The 18,081-nt window shown below is 43.0% G+C and overlaps 1 protein-coding gene across 2 annotated transcripts in view; it reads right to left on the reverse strand.

The window, feature by feature from the left end:
• Window positions 1–18,081, reverse strand: part of PTPN6 (protein tyrosine phosphatase non-receptor type 6) — a 93,087-nt gene that overhangs the window by 65,177 nt on the left and 9,829 nt on the right. For both annotated transcript variants that reach the window (XM_088456033.1, XM_088456032.1), the window contains one exon: window positions 2,761–2,955. In XM_088456033.1, coding sequence (XP_088312159.1) covers window positions 2,761–2,955 — 195 coding nt within the window. The remainder of the gene's footprint in view (window positions 1–2,760; window positions 2,956–18,081) is intronic.

Consider the following 18,081-nt stretch of genomic DNA (forward strand, 5'->3'; position numbering starts at 1 on the left):
ACGCCAGTTTAGGCACAGCCCCCATTACAGTAAACATTTCTTTCTATAGTTTTTATTACTTTAAATGTCACTCAGACGTCCACAAACAAAATCCCCTTTCAATTTCATTATAATGACGTTTAGTCAGAGACTTGCCTGGGGAACGCCGGGTACTACAGTTGGGATTTAAAAATGTGTATGCGTGCTTGTTTTTACTTTAATAGGTAGGCATCTCAGAGACCCCTGTCCCATATACTGGTACCACTACAAGAGTGACATAGTTGCCACACCAAGGGTCCCAGACCCGTGAATTACCCGAACCCCCATGTGTCCCTGGCTGGGGCGGATTGAGGACTTGGGAGCTGCACATCTGGAATGACTAAGCAAAAGCGTAACTGAAGGATTTTATCTCCAGAGCGACCAGTTCGGCCACCAAATTCGGCATGACTTCAGTCATCAAATGCAAAAACTATCCTTCCATACATCTGTGGTGGCTAAAAACGGTAAAGGTCCATGATTGGTCAACAGTCTGAAAGTCGACAGGATCTGAATGTCAACAGTCAAAAGGTCGACCACCAATATGTAGACATGTATTTAAGTCGACATTGTTAAATGGTTGACACATTCAAAGGGTCGACATTCAACATGTCGACGCAAAAAAAAGTTGACATTTTTTATTTTTATATTTTAGCCTAAGCCTAAAATCATAAAAAATATAACATATTTTGTTAGAAAATAATAGCTGATTGGTTAATTTTAGCCTAGAAGCCTTTGTATAACAATGTTACCCCCAGTGGTATTCCCAATTGAGCTGCCTTACTGCACTATACAAGCTCCTGAGGGCTTTACGCAAAATGCAGCAGAGATAGAGGACCTGATTCAGAGCCGGACGGTCTATCAGAGCCGAAGGCACTCCCACTGACATCACTTGTGATGTCAGTGGGGCCGGCCCCAGACGGTACGCGTTCCCATAGGAACGCCTCCGTCTGGACAGCCACCCCCTGGCACGCCCACCAAAGGTGGCGTGCTGTCACTCACCATCGAAAGAACGCCCCCTTTGGTATGAGACCCATAGCGACGGCTCACGATGGAGCCGGGTCTGTCGTGCGCATGCGCACTGGGCCAACATCGACCCGCTTGCGAGCGCTCAGCGCTCGCGAGCGGGTCTGAATTAGGCCCAGAGAACATACTGTAGGACCTGGTGACAGATCCTGCTCATATTTGATAATTTTGCATATAACATTTTATTCGGAACAACAACCAATCGGACGCACAAATCCCAACTGACGTTCTTCTAGGTTTACTGAAAGCCCAAATCAACTGGTCAATGGATTGTAACTAAGCATCTGTAAACCTGGCTGCTGTGGGCGGTCCAGGTGCAGCGCAATATGGCCGCGCCAAGCGTCTTTTCCGCTCAGAATGTGCATTTTCTTTGCACAAATAAATCAACTGGAAGTAACAAAACGACTCTGCTAGATTGCACTGATCAATGTGATGTGCGACATCTGTACATCTGTGTGCGACCGAGCCTGATTCTGTATACAAAGTGCTGCCGTGCAGCGGCCGCGTCTTCTTCTCATGCCAAGTTCCGTTGTGCTTTCTCCGCGACTTTGTACGCATTTAAAGTTAATTCCTGCGCTGTTAAAGTCGCAGCCCAGGGCCTGTAGGGCACTGCGAGTGGTGTTTCGCTGCGTCTGCGATGTAAATAAGGTGCAAAACGTAAACAAAAAAAACTCTACAGAGCGTGCTGAGTTGCGCCGGGTGTCTTGCGCCGAATGGCTTGAGAATAGGTGCATGAGGACACATCTGTACGTGAGTGCGGAAGAGTAAAGCTAGAACATAAATGTTTTACTGTACAGATCAAAGGGCCACTAAAACATAGATAGCATCTTGTAAAATTCAGAAATATGGGGGTCATTCAGACCCACTCGCGAGCGGCAGTACGCTCGCAAGTGGGTCGATGGTCCCCACTGCGCATGCGCACGACGGAGGGAGCTCCGTCGTGCGCATGCGCAAGACCCGGCGAGCGAAGGACTTTCCATCGCTCCGGGTCTCGCACCAAAGGGGGCGTGCTGTCGATGTTGATTGACAGCACGCCCCCTTTGGTGGGCGTGCCGGGGGCGTGCCTGCTAGACGGAGGCGTTCCCATGGGAACGCCTACCATCTGAAGCCGGCCCCACTGACATCACTAGTGATGTCAGTGGGAGTGATTTTGGCTCTGATAGAGCCAAAATCACTCCAGGGCTTGTGGTTGAGAAACCCGACCACAGGGTTTCACTCGCAAGTCCGATGGTCGCGATGGTCAAGACCATCGCGACCATCTTGTTGGACGCTCGTATGACCCACAGCTATACGAGCATCCAGGAGGACGCTCCTTTTTAATGGAGGTGGGCCCTGATTCAGAGCGAGCGCTCTGGTCAGAGCGTCCGGCTCTGAATCAGGGCCCATATATGTAAAAGGTTCCAGGCCACAGCAACTGAAAGTCATATATAATCGCTATATAGCAAAGTGCAAGGTATTGCCCAAGGTTATCAGCCTTTGTAGGCTCTGAGTGGCTCTCCGCAGGGTTCCCCTATACAGAAATGCTGGCTGGAAACCAGCTATGCACAACAGGACCGGTTCCAGCACAGCCTCATCTGGGTATATTATAATTACACTTAGCACAGCATCTGTGTCACACTAGCCTATATGTACGTACACTTTATTAAAGCAATCTAAGTGAATCGGAAAACCCCCTCTGACCGCAGGTAACAAGGATAAAATGTGCAGCAGACAACTCACCGCTCACTAGTGGGGTCCGAACAGTTAAGAGGGTATTTCAGTAGGATCTGGGTCCCGTCTGTATCCTGCAGAGTATCCTGCTGCCCCGTGTAATATTCCACCAGTTCTGACAAAGTAGCAAATTGTTCTCCTCCATATAAGTCATAGTAGTCACCGGTATTTTGTATCCGGATATGTGTGACTAAGTCCTCCAATCTAAAGGCAGAAAAACAGAAGGGATTACTGGGATTTAACCTCTAGTTCATGCACCCTCATTATTGTAGTACATACGAGCTTGTGTGCCCTCACTGTTATCCTACATATAGTACATATAGCTCGTGTGCCCTCACTGTTATCCTACATATAGTACATATAGCTCGTGTACCCTCACTGTTATCCTACATATAGTACATATAGCTCATGTGCCCTCACTGTTATCCTACATATAGTACATATAGCTCATGTGCCCTCACTGTTATCCTACATATAGTACATATAGCTCATGTGCCCTCACTGTTATCCTACATATAGTACATATAGCTCATGTGCCCTCACTGTTATCCTACATATAGTACATATAGCTCATGTGCCCTCACTGTTATCCTACATATAGTACATATAGCTCATGTGCCCTCACTGTTATCCTACATATAGTACATATAGCTCATGTACCCTCACTGTTATCCTACATATAGTACATATAGCTCATGTGCCCTCACTGTTATCCTACATATAGTACATACAGCTCATGTGCCCTCACTGTTGTCCTACATATAGTACATACAGCTCATGTGCCCTCACTGTTATCCTACATATAGTACATATAGCTCGTGTGCCCTCACTGTTATCCTACATATAGTACATATAGCTCATGTGCCCTCACTGTTGTCCTACATATAGTACATACAGCTCATGTGCCCTCACTGTTGTCCTACATATAGTACATATAGCTCATGTGCCCTCACTGTTCTCCTACATATAGTACATACATCTCATGTGCCCTCACTGTTGTCCTACATATAGTACATATAGCTCATGTGCCCTCACTGTTATCCTACATATAGTACATATAGCTCATGTGCCCTCACTGTTATCCTACATATAGTACATATAGCTCATGTGCCCTCACTGTTATCCTACATATAGTACATACATCTCATGTGCCCTCACTGTTGTCCTACATATAGTACATATAGCTCATGTGCCCTCACTGTTATCCTACATATAGTACATATAGCTCGTGTGCCCTCACTGTTGTCCTACATATAGTACATATAGCTCGTGTGCCCTCACTGTTATCCTACATATAGTACATATAGCTCATGTGCCCTCACTGTTATCCTACATATAGTACATATAGCTCGTGTGCCCTCACTGTTATCCTACATATAGTACATACAGCTCATGTGCCCTCACTGTTATACTACATATAGTACATACATCTCATGTGCCCTCACTGTTGTCCTACATATAGTACATATAGCTCGCGTGCCCTCACTGTTATCCTACATATAGTACATATAGCTCGTGTGCCCTCACTGTTATCCTACATATAGTACATATAGCTCGTGTGCCCTCACTGTTATCCTACATATATTACATATAGCTCGTGTACCCTCACTGTTATCCTACATATAGCTCGTGTGCCCTCACTATTGTCCTACATATAGTACATATAGCTCGTGTGCCCTCACTGTTATCCTACATATAGTACATATAGCTCGTGTGCCCTCACTGTTATCCTACATATATTACATATAGCTCGTGTACCCTCACTGTTGTCCTACATATAGTACATATATCTCGCGTGCCCTCACTGTTGTCCTACATATAGTACATATAGCTCGCGTGCCCTCACTGTTATCGTACATATAGTACATATAGCTCGCGTGCCCTCACTGTTATCGTACATATAGTACATATAGCTCGCGTGCCCTCACTGTTATCGTACATATAGTACATATAGCTCGTGTACCCTCACTGTTGTCCTACATATAGTACATATATCTCGCGTGCCCTCACTGTTGTCCTACATATAGTACATATAGCTCGTGTGCCCTCACTGTTGTCCTACATATAGTACATATAGCTCGTGTGCCCTCACTGTTATCCTACATATAGTACATATAGCTCGTGTGCCCTCACTGTTATCCTACATATAGTACATACATCTCATGTGCCCTCACTATTGTCCTACATATAGTACATACATCTCATGTGCCCTCACTGTTGTCCTACATATAGTACATACATCTCATTTGCCCTCACTGTTATCCTACATATAGTACATATAGCTCATGTGCCCTCACTGTTACCCTACATATAGTACATACATCTCATGTGCCCTCACTGTTGTCCTACATATAGTACATACAGCTCATGTGCCCTCACTGTTATCCTACATATAGTACATATAGCTCATGTGCCCTCACTGTTATCCTACATATAGTACATATAGCTCATGTGCCCTCACTGTTATCCTACATATAGTACATATAGCTCGTGTGCCCTCACTGTTATCCTACATATAGTACATACAGCTCATGTGCCCTCACTGTTATCCTACATATAGCTCATGTGCCCTCACTGTTATCCAACATAGAGTACATATAGCTCATGTGCCCTCACTGTTGTCCTACATATAGTACATACATCTCATGTGCCCTCACTGTTATCCTACATATAGTACATACATCTCATGTGCCCTCACTGTTGTCCTACATATAGTACATATAGCTCGTGTGCCCTCACTGTTATCCTACATATAGTACATACATCTCATGTGCCCTCACTGTTATCCTACATATAGTACATACATCTCATGTGCCCTCACTGTTATCCTACATATAGTACATACATCTCATGTGCCCTCACTGTTGTCCTACATATAGTACATATAGCTCGTGTGCCCTCACTGTTATCCTACCTATAGTACATACATCTCATGTGCCCTCACTGTTGTCCTACATATAGTACATATAGCTCGTGTGCCCTCACTGTTATCCTACATATAGTACATATAGCTCATGTGCCCTCACTGTTATCCAACATATAGTACATATAGCTCGTGTGCCCTCACTGTTATCCTACATATAGTACATACATCTCGTGTGCCCTCACTGTTATCCTACATATAGTACATATAGCTCATGTGCCCTCACTGTTATCCTACATATAGTACATATAGCTCATATGCCCTCACTGTTATCCTACATATAGTACATATAGCTCGTGTGCCCTCACTGTTATCCTACATAAAGTACATACATCTCATGTGCCCTCACTGTTATCCTACATAAAGTACATATAGCTCATGTGCCCTCACTGTTATCCTACATATAGTACATATAGCTCGTGTGCCCTCACTGTTATCCTACATATAGTACATATAGCTCGTGTACCCTCACTGTTATCCTACATATAGTACATATAGCTCGTGTGCCCTCACTGTTATCCTACATATAGTACATACAGCTCATGTGCCCTCACTGTTATCCTACATAAAGTACATATAGCTCGTGTGCCCTCACTGTTGTCCTACATATAGTATATATAGCTCGTGTGCCCTCACTGTTATCCTACATATAGTACATATAGCTCGTGTGCCCTCACTGTTGTCCTACATATAGTACATATAGCTCGTGTGCCCTCACTGTTATCCTACATATAGTACATATAGCTCGTGTGCCCTCACTGTTGTCCTACATATAGTACATATAGCTCGTGTGCCCTCACTGTTATCCTACATATAGTACATATAGCTCATGTGCCCTCACTGTTACCCTACATATAGTACATATAGCTCGTGTGCCCTCACTGTTGTCCTACATATAGTACATATAGCTCGTGTGCCCTCACTGTTATCCTACATATAGTACATATAGCTCGTGTGCCCTCACTGTTATCCTACATATAGTACATAAAGCTCGTGTGCCCTCACTGTTGTCCTACATACAGTACATATAGCTCGAGTGCCCTCACTGTTGTCCTACATATAGTACATATAGCTCGTGTGCCCTCACTGTTGTCCTACATATAGTACATATATCTCGCGTGCCCTCACTGTTGTCCTACATATAGTACATATAGCTCGTGTGCCCTCACTGTTATCCTACATATAGCTCGTGTGCCCTCACTGTTATCGTACATATAGTACATATAGCTCGTGTGCCCTCACTGTTATCCTACATATAGTACATATAGCTCGTGTGCCCTCACTGTTATCCTACATATAGTACATACATCTCATGTGCCCTCACTATTGTCCTACATATAGTACATACATCTCATGTGCCCTCACTGTTGTCCTACATATAGTACATATAGCTCATGTGCCCTCACTGTTATCCTACATATAGTACATATAGCTCGTGTGCCCTCACTGTTATCCTACATATAGTACATATAGCTCGTGTGCCCTCACTGTTATCCTACATATAGTACATATAGCTCGTGTGCCCTCACTGTTATCCTACATATAGTACATATAGCTCGTGTGCCCTCACTGTTATCCTACATATAGTACATATAGCTCGTGTGCCCTCACTGTTATCCTACATATAGTACATATAGCTTGTGTGCCCTCACTGTTGTCCTACATATAGCTCGTGTGCCCTCACTGTTGTCCTACATATAGTACATATAGCTCGTGTGCCCTCACTGTTGTCCTACATATAGTACATATAGCTCATGTGCCCTCACTGTTATCCTACATATAGTACATATAGCTCGTGTGCCCTCACTGTTATCCTACATATAGTACATATAGCTCGTGTACCCTCACTGTTATCCTACATATAGTACATATAGCTCGTGTGCCCTCACTGTTATCCTACATATAGTACATACAGCTCATGTGCCCTCACTGTTATCCTACATAAAGTACATATAGCTCGTGTGCCCTCACTGTTGTCCTACATATAGTATATATAGCTCGTGTGCCCTCACTGTTATCCTACATATAGTACATATAGCTCGTGTGCCCTCACTGTTGTCCTACATATAGTACATATAGCTCGTGTGCCCTCACTGTTATCCTACATATAGCTCATGTGCCCTCACTGTTATCCAACATAGAGTACATATAGCTCATGTGCCCTCACTGTTGTCCTACATATAGTACATACATCTCATGTGCCCTCACTGTTATCCTACATATAGTACATACATCTCATGTGCCCTCACTGTTGTCCTACATATAGTACATATAGCTCGTGTGCCCTCACTGTTATCCTACATATAGTACATACATCTCATGTGCCCTCACTGTTATCCTACATATAGTACATACATCTCATGTGCCCTCACTGTTATCCTACATATAGTACATACATCTCATGTGCCCTCACTGTTGTCCTACATATAGTACATATAGCTCGTGTGCCCTCACTGTTATCCTACCTATAGTACATACATCTCATGTGCCCTCACTGTTGTCCTACATATAGTACATATAGCTCGTGTGCCCTCACTGTTATCCTACATATAGTACATATAGCTCATGTGCCCTCACTGTTATCCAACATATAGTACATATAGCTCGTGTGCCCTCACTGTTATCCTACATATAGTACATACATCTCGTGTGCCCTCACTGTTATCCTACATATAGTACATATAGCTCATGTGCCCTCACTGTTATCCTACATATAGTACATATAGCTCATATGCCCTCACTGTTATCCTACATATAGTACATATAGCTCGTGTGCCCTCACTGTTATCCTACATAAAGTACATACATCTCATGTGCCCTCACTGTTATCCTACATAAAGTACATATAGCTCATGTGCCCTCACTGTTATCCTACATATAGTACATATAGCTCGTGTGCCCTCACTGTTATCCTACATATAGTACATATAGCTCGTGTACCCTCACTGTTATCCTACATATAGTACATATAGCTCGTGTGCCCTCACTGTTATCCTACATATAGTACATACAGCTCATGTGCCCTCACTGTTATCCTACATAAAGTACATATAGCTCGTGTGCCCTCACTGTTGTCCTACATATAGTATATATAGCTCGTGTGCCCTCACTGTTATCCTACATATAGTACATATAGCTCGTGTGCCCTCACTGTTGTCCTACATATAGTACATATAGCTCGTGTGCCCTCACTGTTATCCTACATATAGTACATATAGCTCGTGTGCCCTCACTGTTGTCCTACATATAGTACATATAGCTCGTGTGCCCTCACTGTTATCCTACATATAGTACATATAGCTCATGTGCCCTCACTGTTACCCTACATATAGTACATATAGCTCGTGTGCCCTCACTGTTGTCCTACATATAGTACATATAGCTCGTGTGCCCTCACTGTTATCCTACATATAGTACATATAGCTCGTGTGCCCTCACTGTTATCCTACATATAGTACATAAAGCTCGAGCGCCCTCACTGTTGTCCTACATACAGTACATATAGCTCGAGTGCCCTCACTGTTGTCCTACATATAGTACATATAGCTCGTGTGCCCTCACTGTTGTCCTACATATAGTACATATATTTCGCGTGCCCTCACTGTTGTCCTACATATAGTACATATAGCTCGTGTGCCCTCACTGTTATCCTACATATAGCTCGTGTGCCCTCACTGTTATCGTACATATAGTACATATAGCTCGTGTGCCCTCACTGTTATCCTACATATAGTACATATAGCTCGTGTGCCCTCACTGTTATCCTACATATAGTACATAAAGCTCGTGTGCCCTCACTGTTGTCCTACATACAGTACATATAGCTCGAGTGCCCTCACTGTTGTCCTACATATAGTACATATAGCTCGTGTGCCCTCACTGTTGTCCTACATATAGTACATATATCTCGCGTGCCCTCACTGTTGTCCTACATATAGTACATATAGCTCGTGTGCCCTCACTGTTATCCTACATATAGTACAAATAGCTCATGTGCCCTCACTGTTATCCTACATATAGTACATATAGCTCGTGTGCCCTCACTGTTGTCCTACATATAGTACATATATCTCGCGTGCCCTCACTGTTGTCCTACATATAGTACATATAGCTCGTGTGCCCTCACTGTTATCCTACATATAGCTCGTGTGCCCTCACTGTTATCGTACATATAGTACATATAGCTCGTGTGCCCTCACTGTTATCCTACATATAGTACATATAGCTCGTGTGCCCTCACTGTTATCCTACATATAGTACATACATCTCATGTGCCCTCACTATTGTCCTACATATAGTACATACATCTCATGTGCCCTCACTGTTGTCCTACATATAGTACATATAGCTCATGTGCCCTCACTGTTATCCTACATATAGTACATATAGCTCGTGTGCCCTCACTGTTATCCTACATATAGTACATATAGCTCGTGTGCCCTCACTGTTATCCTACATATAGTACATATAGCTCGTGTGCCCTCACTGTTATCCTACATATAGTACATATAGCTCGTGTGCCCTCACTGTTATCCTACATATAGTACATATAGCTCGTGTGCCCTCACTGTTATCCTACATATAGTACATATAGCTTGTGTGCCCTCACTGTTGTCCTACATATAGTACATATAGCTCGTGTGCCCTCACTGTTGTCCTACATATAGTACATATAGCTCGTGTGCCCTCACTGTTGTCCTACATATAGTACATATAGCTCGTGTGCCCTCACTGTTATCCTACATATAGTACATATAGCTCGTGTGCCCTCACTGTTATCCTACATATAGTACATATAGCTCGTGTGCCCTCACTGTTGTCCTACATATAGTACATATAGCTCGTGTGCCCTCACTGTTATCCTACATATAGTACATATAGCTCGTGTGCCCTCACTGTTGTAGTATATATAGCTCATGCACCCTCACTGTTGTAGTATATATAGCTCATGCACCCTCACTGTTGTAGTACATATAGGTCATGCACCCTCACTGTTGTAGTACATATAGGTCATACACCCTCACTGTTGTAGTACATATAGCTCATACACCCTCACAGTTGTAGTACATATAGCTCATGCACCCTCACTGTTGTAGTACATATAGCTCATACACCCTCACAGTTGTAGTACATATAGGTCATGCACCCTCACTGTTGTAGTACATATAGCTCATGCACCCTCACTGTTGTAGTACATATAGGTCATGCACCCTCACTGTTGTAGTACATATAGCTCATACACCCTCACAGTTGTAGTACATATAGCTCATCCACCCTCACTGTTGTAGTACATATAGCTCATACACCCTCACTGTTGTAGTACATATAGCTCATGCACCCTCACTGTTGTAGTACATATAGCTCATGCACCCTCACTGTTGTAGTACATATAGCTCATGCACCCTCACTGTTGTAGTACATATAGCTCATACACCCTCACTGTTGTAGTACATATAGGTCATGCACCCTCACTGTTGTAGTACATATAGGTCATGCACCCTCACTGTTGTAGTACATATAGGTCATGCATCCTCACTGTTGTAGTACATATAGCTCATACACCCTCACTGTTGTAGTACATATAGCTCATACACCCTCACTGTTGTAGTACATATAGCTCATACACCCTCACAGTTGTAGTACATATAGGTCATGCACCCTCACTGTTGTAGTACATATAGCTCATGCACCCTCACTGTTGTAGTACATATAGCTCAAGCACCCTCACTGTTGTAGTACATATAGCTCAAGCACCCTCACTGTTGTAGTACATATAGCTCATGCACCCTTGCCATTATAGTACATATAGCTCATACACCCTCACTGTTGTAGTACATATAGCTCATGCACCCTCACTGTTGTAGTACATATAGCTCATACACCCTCACTGTTATAGTATATATAGCTCATGCACCCTCACTGTTGTTGTACATATAGCTCATGCACCCTCACTGTTGTAGTACATATAGCTCATGCACCCTCACTGTTGTAGTACATATAGCTCATGCACCCTCACTGTTGTAGTACATATAGGTCATGCACCCTCACTGTTGTTGTACATATAGCTCATGCACCCTCACTGTTGTTGTACATATAGCTCATGCACCCTCACTGTTGTAGTACATATAGATCATACACCCTCACTGTTGTTGTACATATAGCTCATACACCCTCACTGTTGTAGTACATATAGATCATACACCCTCACTGTTGTTGTACATATAGCTCATACACCCTCACTGTTGTAGTACATATAGCTCATACACCCTCACTGTTGTAGTACATATAGCTCATGCACCCTCACTGTTGTAGTACATATAGGTCATGCACCCTCACTGTTGTAGTACATATAGCTCATGCACCCTCACTGTTGTAGTACATATAGCTCATACACCCTCACTGTTGTAGTACATATAGCTCATGCACCCTCACTGTTGTAGTACATATAGCTCATGCACCCTCACTGTTGTAGTACATATAGCTCATGCACCCTCACTGTTGTAGTACATATAGGTCATACACCCTCACTGTTGTTGTACATATAGCTCATGCACCCTCACTGTTGTTGTACATATAGCTCATGCACCCTCACTGTTATCCTACGTAAAGTACATATAGCTCGTGTGCCCTCACTGTTGTCCTACATATAGTATATATAGCTCGTGTGCCCTCACTGTTATCCTACATATAGTACATATAGCTCGTGTGCCCTCACTGTTATCCTACATATAGCTCGTGTGCCCTCACTGTTATCGTACATATAGTACATATAGCTCGTGTGCCCTCACTGTTATCCTACATATAGTACATATAGCTCGTGTGCCCTCACTGTTATCCTACATATAGTACATACATCTCATGTGTCCTCACTATTGTCCTACATATAGTACATACATCTCATGTGCCCTCACTGTTGTCCTACATATAGTACATATAGCTCATGTGCCCTCACTGTTATCCTACATATAGTACATATAGCTCGTGTGCCCTCACTGTTATCCTACATATAGTACATATAGCTCGTGTGCCCTCACTGTTATCCTACATATAGTACATATAGCTCGTGTGCCCTCACTGTTATCCTACATATAGTACATATAGCTCGTGTGCCCTCACTGTTATCCTACATATAGTACATATAGCTCGTGTGCCCTCACTGTTATCCTACATATAGTACATATAGCTCGTGTGCCCTCACTGTTATCCTACATGTAGTACATATAGCTTGTGTGCCCTCACTGTTGTCCTACATATAGTACATATAGCTCATGTGCCCTCACTGTTGTCCTACATATAGTACATATAGCTCGTGTGCCCTCACTGTTGTCCTACATATAGTACATATAGCTCGTGTGCCCTCACTGTTATCCTACATATAGTACATATAGCTCGTGTGCCCTCACTGTTGTCCTACATATAGTACATATAGCTCGTGTGCCCTCACTGTTATCCTACATATAGTACATATAGCTCGTGTGCCCTCACTGTTATCCTACATATAGTACATACAGCTCATGTGCCCTCACTGTTATCCTACATATAGTACATATAGCTCATGTGCCCTCACTGTTATCCTACATATAGTACATATAGCTCGTGTGCCCTCACTGTTATCCTACATATAGTACATATAGCTCATGTGCCCTCACTGTTATCCTACATATAGTACATATAGCTCATGTGCCCTCACTGTTATCCTACATATAGTACATATAGCTCAAATGCCCTCACTGTTATCCTACATATAGTACATATAGCTCATGTGCCCTCACTGTTATCCTACATATAGTACATATAGCTCATGTGACCTCACTGTTATCCTACATATAGTACATACAGCTCGTGTGCCCTCACTGTTATCCTACATATAGTACATATTGCTCGTGTGCCCTCACTGTTATCCTACATATAGTACATATAGCTCATGTGCCCTCACTGTTATCCTACATATAGTACATACATCTCATGTGCCCTCACTGTTGTCCTACATATAGTACACACATCTCATGTGCCCTCACTGTTGTCCTACATATAGTACACACATCTCATGTGCCCTCACTGTTGTAATACATATAGCTCATGCACTCTCACAATTATAGTACATATAGCTCATGCACCCTCACTGTTGTAGTATATATAGCTCATGCACCCTCACTGTTGTAGTACATATAGGTCATGCACCCTCACTGTTTTAGTACATATAGGTCATACACCCTCACTGTTGTAGTACATATAGCTCATACACCCTCACAGTTGTTGTACATATAGGTCATGCACCCTCACTGTTGTAGTACATATAGCTCATACACCCTCACAGTTGTAGTACATATAGCTCATGCACCCTCACTGTTGTAGTACATATAGCTCATACACCCTCACAGTTGTAGTACATATAGGTCATGCACCCTCACAATTGTAGTACATATAGCTCATGCACCCTCACTGTTGTAGTACATATAGCTCATGCACCCTCACAGTTGTAGTACATATAGGTCATGCACCCTCACTGTTGTAGTACATATAGCTCATGCACCCTCACTGTTGTAGTACATATAGCTCAAGCACCCTCACTGTTGTAGTACATATAGCTCATGCACCCTCACTGTTGTAGTACATATAGCTCATGCACCCTTGCCATTATAGTACATATAGCTCATACACCCTCACTGTTGTAGTACATATAGCTCATGCACCCTCACTGTTGTAGTACATATAGCTCATACACCCTCACTGTTATAGTATATATAGCTCATGCACCCTCACTGTTGTTGTACATATAGCTCATGCACCCTCACTGTTGTAGTACATATAGCTCATGCACCCTCACTGTTGTAGTACATATAGCTCATGCACCCTCACTGTTGTAGTACATATAGCTCATGCACCCTCACTGTTGTTGTACATATAGCTCATGCACCCTCACTGTTGTTGTACATATAGCTCATGCACCCTCACTGTTGTTGTACATATAGCTCATGCACCCTCACTGTTGTAGTACATATAGATCATACACCCTCACTGTTGTTGTACATATAGCTCATACACCCTCACTGTTGTAGTACATATAGATCATACACCCTCACTGTTGTTGTACATATAGCTCATACACCCTCACTGTTGTAGTACATATAGCTCATACACCCTCACTGTTGTAGTACATATAGCTCATGAACCCTCACTGTTGTAGTACATATAGGTCATGCACCCTCACTGTTGTAGTACATATAGCTCATGCACCCTCACTGTTGTAGTACATATAGCTCATGCACCCTCACTGTTGTAGTACATATAGCTCATGCACCCTCACTGTTGTAGTACATATAGGTCATACACCCTCACTGTTGTTGTACATATAGCTCATGCACCCTCACTGTTGTTGTACATATAGCTCATGCACCCTCACTGTTATAGTACATATAGCTCATGCACCCTCACTGTTGTAGTACATATAGCTCATGCACCCTCACTGTTGTAGTACATATAGCTCATGCACCCTCACTGTTGTAGTACATATAGGTCATGCACCCTCACTGTTGTAGTACATATAGCTCATGCACCCTCACTGTTGTAGTACATATAGCTCATGCACCCTCACTGTTGTAGTACATATAGCTCATGCACCCTCACTGTTGTAGTACATATAGCTCATGCACCCTCACTGTTGTAGTACATATAGGTCATGCACCCTCACTGTTGTAGTACATATAGCTCATGCACCCTCACTGTTGTAGTACATATAGCTCATGCACCCTCACTGTTGCAGTACATATAGCTCATGCACCCTCACTGTTGTTGTACATATAGCTCATGCACCCTCACTGTTGTTGTACATATAGCTCATGCACCCTCACTGTTGTTGTACGTATAGCTCATGCACCCTCACAGTTGTTGTACATATAGCTCATGCACTCTCACTGTTGTTGTACATATAGCTCATGCACCCTTACTGTTGTAGTACATATAGCTCATACACCCTCACTGTTGTTGTACATATAGATCATACACCCTCACTGTTGTAGGACATATAGCTCATGCACCCTCACTGTTGTTGTACATATAGCTCATGCACCCTCACTGTTGTTGTACATATAGGTCATGCACCCTCACTGTTGTTGTACATATAGCTCATGCACCCTCACTGTTGTAGTACATATAGCTCATGCACCCTCACTGTTGTAGTACATATAGATCATACACCCTCACTGTTGTAGTACATATAGGTCATGTACCCTCGCCATTATAGTACATATAGCTCATGTATCCTCACTGTTTTAGTACATATAGGTCATGCACCCTCACTGTTGTAGTACATATAGGTCATGTACCCTCGCCATTATAGTACATATAGCTCCTGTATCCTCACTGTTGTAGTACATATAGCTCATGCATCCTCGCCATTATAGTACATATAGCTCATGCACCCTCGCCATTATAGTACATATAGCTCATGCACCCTCGCCATTATAGTACATATAGCTCATACACCCACGCCATTATAGTACATATAGCTCATACACCCAGGGAACAATATTTGCCCATCTGTACAGTTAAACATCCAGGTTTTACCTCTTGTGTTGTGAACATGTGACATACGGTTTATAACTGTCTCTCAGTGAGCTCAAACTACACTTAAATTAAGATTGCTCCCGGGTTCTATGTCTTGCACTGGTATATTTTAAAGCTGTATCTAGGACTGCTAATATATTATTATATATTTATTTTCCTCAATTAGTATTTTACTGCAGGACCAGCAATGGTGCCTTATTGCTGAACCGACCGCATAGTCCATTGCCCACCGCTAGTTGCAAATACTCTTCTCCTCCTAACCATGTGCAATCCATACGTCACAGCCTCTGGTCACAGAAGCGTCTAGACACCAATCACTCACATAATCATAATCAGATCACTGCCTCCCACACAATCAGCACCCTCATCTCCACAAATACTCTGTGCTTCTGTGAGGATTCCAACCATTTGATTGGCTACAGGTTGTCCTGCTCACACTCACTTCAAAACTCGTATTAACAAGATATGGAAATGGATGATAAAACGAAGGATCATTACAACATGGACAGGAAATCTAGAACGTGAACTGATTGTGAAAAGAGTACACTTCCCCTTGAATTACATGAAACGTGTTCCCATCTTAAGAAAAAAAGAATTGCAAAATTGGAATATTACGAACCAAATATGCAAATCGTTATTGCTCATTTGTTCCTACTTTTTGACAGACTTACACTTTAATTTTTTCAAATAAAATGTTATTGTGTAAAGCACAAAAAGTGTCAATTATACAAAATTCAATATGCTATATAAATATGACATATTACGATTGCATGGCTTCGGATAAACATTCAAATACTTGAATATCTCGTACCAAGAGAAAAATAACAAAACTGACATATTTATGGACAAAATAACCATCTATCAAAGGCCATAATAAAGAGGATACAAAACTACACGTATAATGAACTAATACATTATAGTAGCATAGAGAAACAATTGATATGGTTATAACCAAATTGGCACCCATGTGAGAGAAAAAAAAAAGCCAATATAAAGAAAAAGACAAGGGGGAAGGGGGGCCGCATGGGACAAGGAGACCCAACCGCCAGGAGTTACCTCACATGGGAAGGGAAAATAAATGTATTCACTATGTACTAAAGGGAAGATCTATCAAAAGTCGCTGTTACTCATACCACATAGTGTTTTTCAAGGCATCTATTCCACAGGTTCTCAAACTCTGCCCTCAGGACCCCAAACAGTGCATGTTTTCCAGGTTTCCACACAGAATCACAAGTGAGATAATTAATTCCACCTGTGGATCTTTTAAAATGTGTCAGTGAGTAATGAATACACCTGTGCACCTGCTGGGTGACCTGGAAAACGTGACCTGTGTGAGGTCCTGAGGACCGAGTTTGAGAACCACTGCTTTATTCTATGTTGAAGTTCCCCAGGCAAAGCGGAGATGTAACTCTCCCGGGATCGGTATGACGCATGTCCGGCGGTTCAAATCTTGACGCTGGAAGACCAGCAGCGAAGATCCCGACAGGTGAGTATTTTACCTATTCACTAACCTAACCCCCCCCCTAACCCTCCCTTAGGAGTGCCTAACCCTAACCTCCCCCCCCAAGTGCCAACTTCCCCTGTAAGTGCCTAAACCAAACCCCCCCTTCCCCGCAACCTAAACCTAAGTCTCCCGGGGGGTTCCTAACCCTAACCTCCCCCCGGGGGTGCCTAACCCTAACACCCCCCTTCCCCTAGCCTAACCCTAACCCTTCTGGAGGAGTGCCTAACCCTAAGTCCCCCCCTCCCCCGGGAGCCCCTAACCTAACTCCGGCTCCCAGTTTACCTTCGATCAGTAAGCCGGGTGTCGGGCTCCCGGCGTAGGTAAAATGACAGGCGTC

Source organism: Taudactylus pleione, unplaced genomic scaffold (genome assembly GCF_031769625.1).
Source record: "Taudactylus pleione unplaced genomic scaffold, aTauple2 ptg000685l, whole genome shotgun sequence".
Lineage (NCBI taxonomy): Eukaryota > Metazoa > Chordata > Amphibia > Anura > Myobatrachidae > Taudactylus > Taudactylus pleione.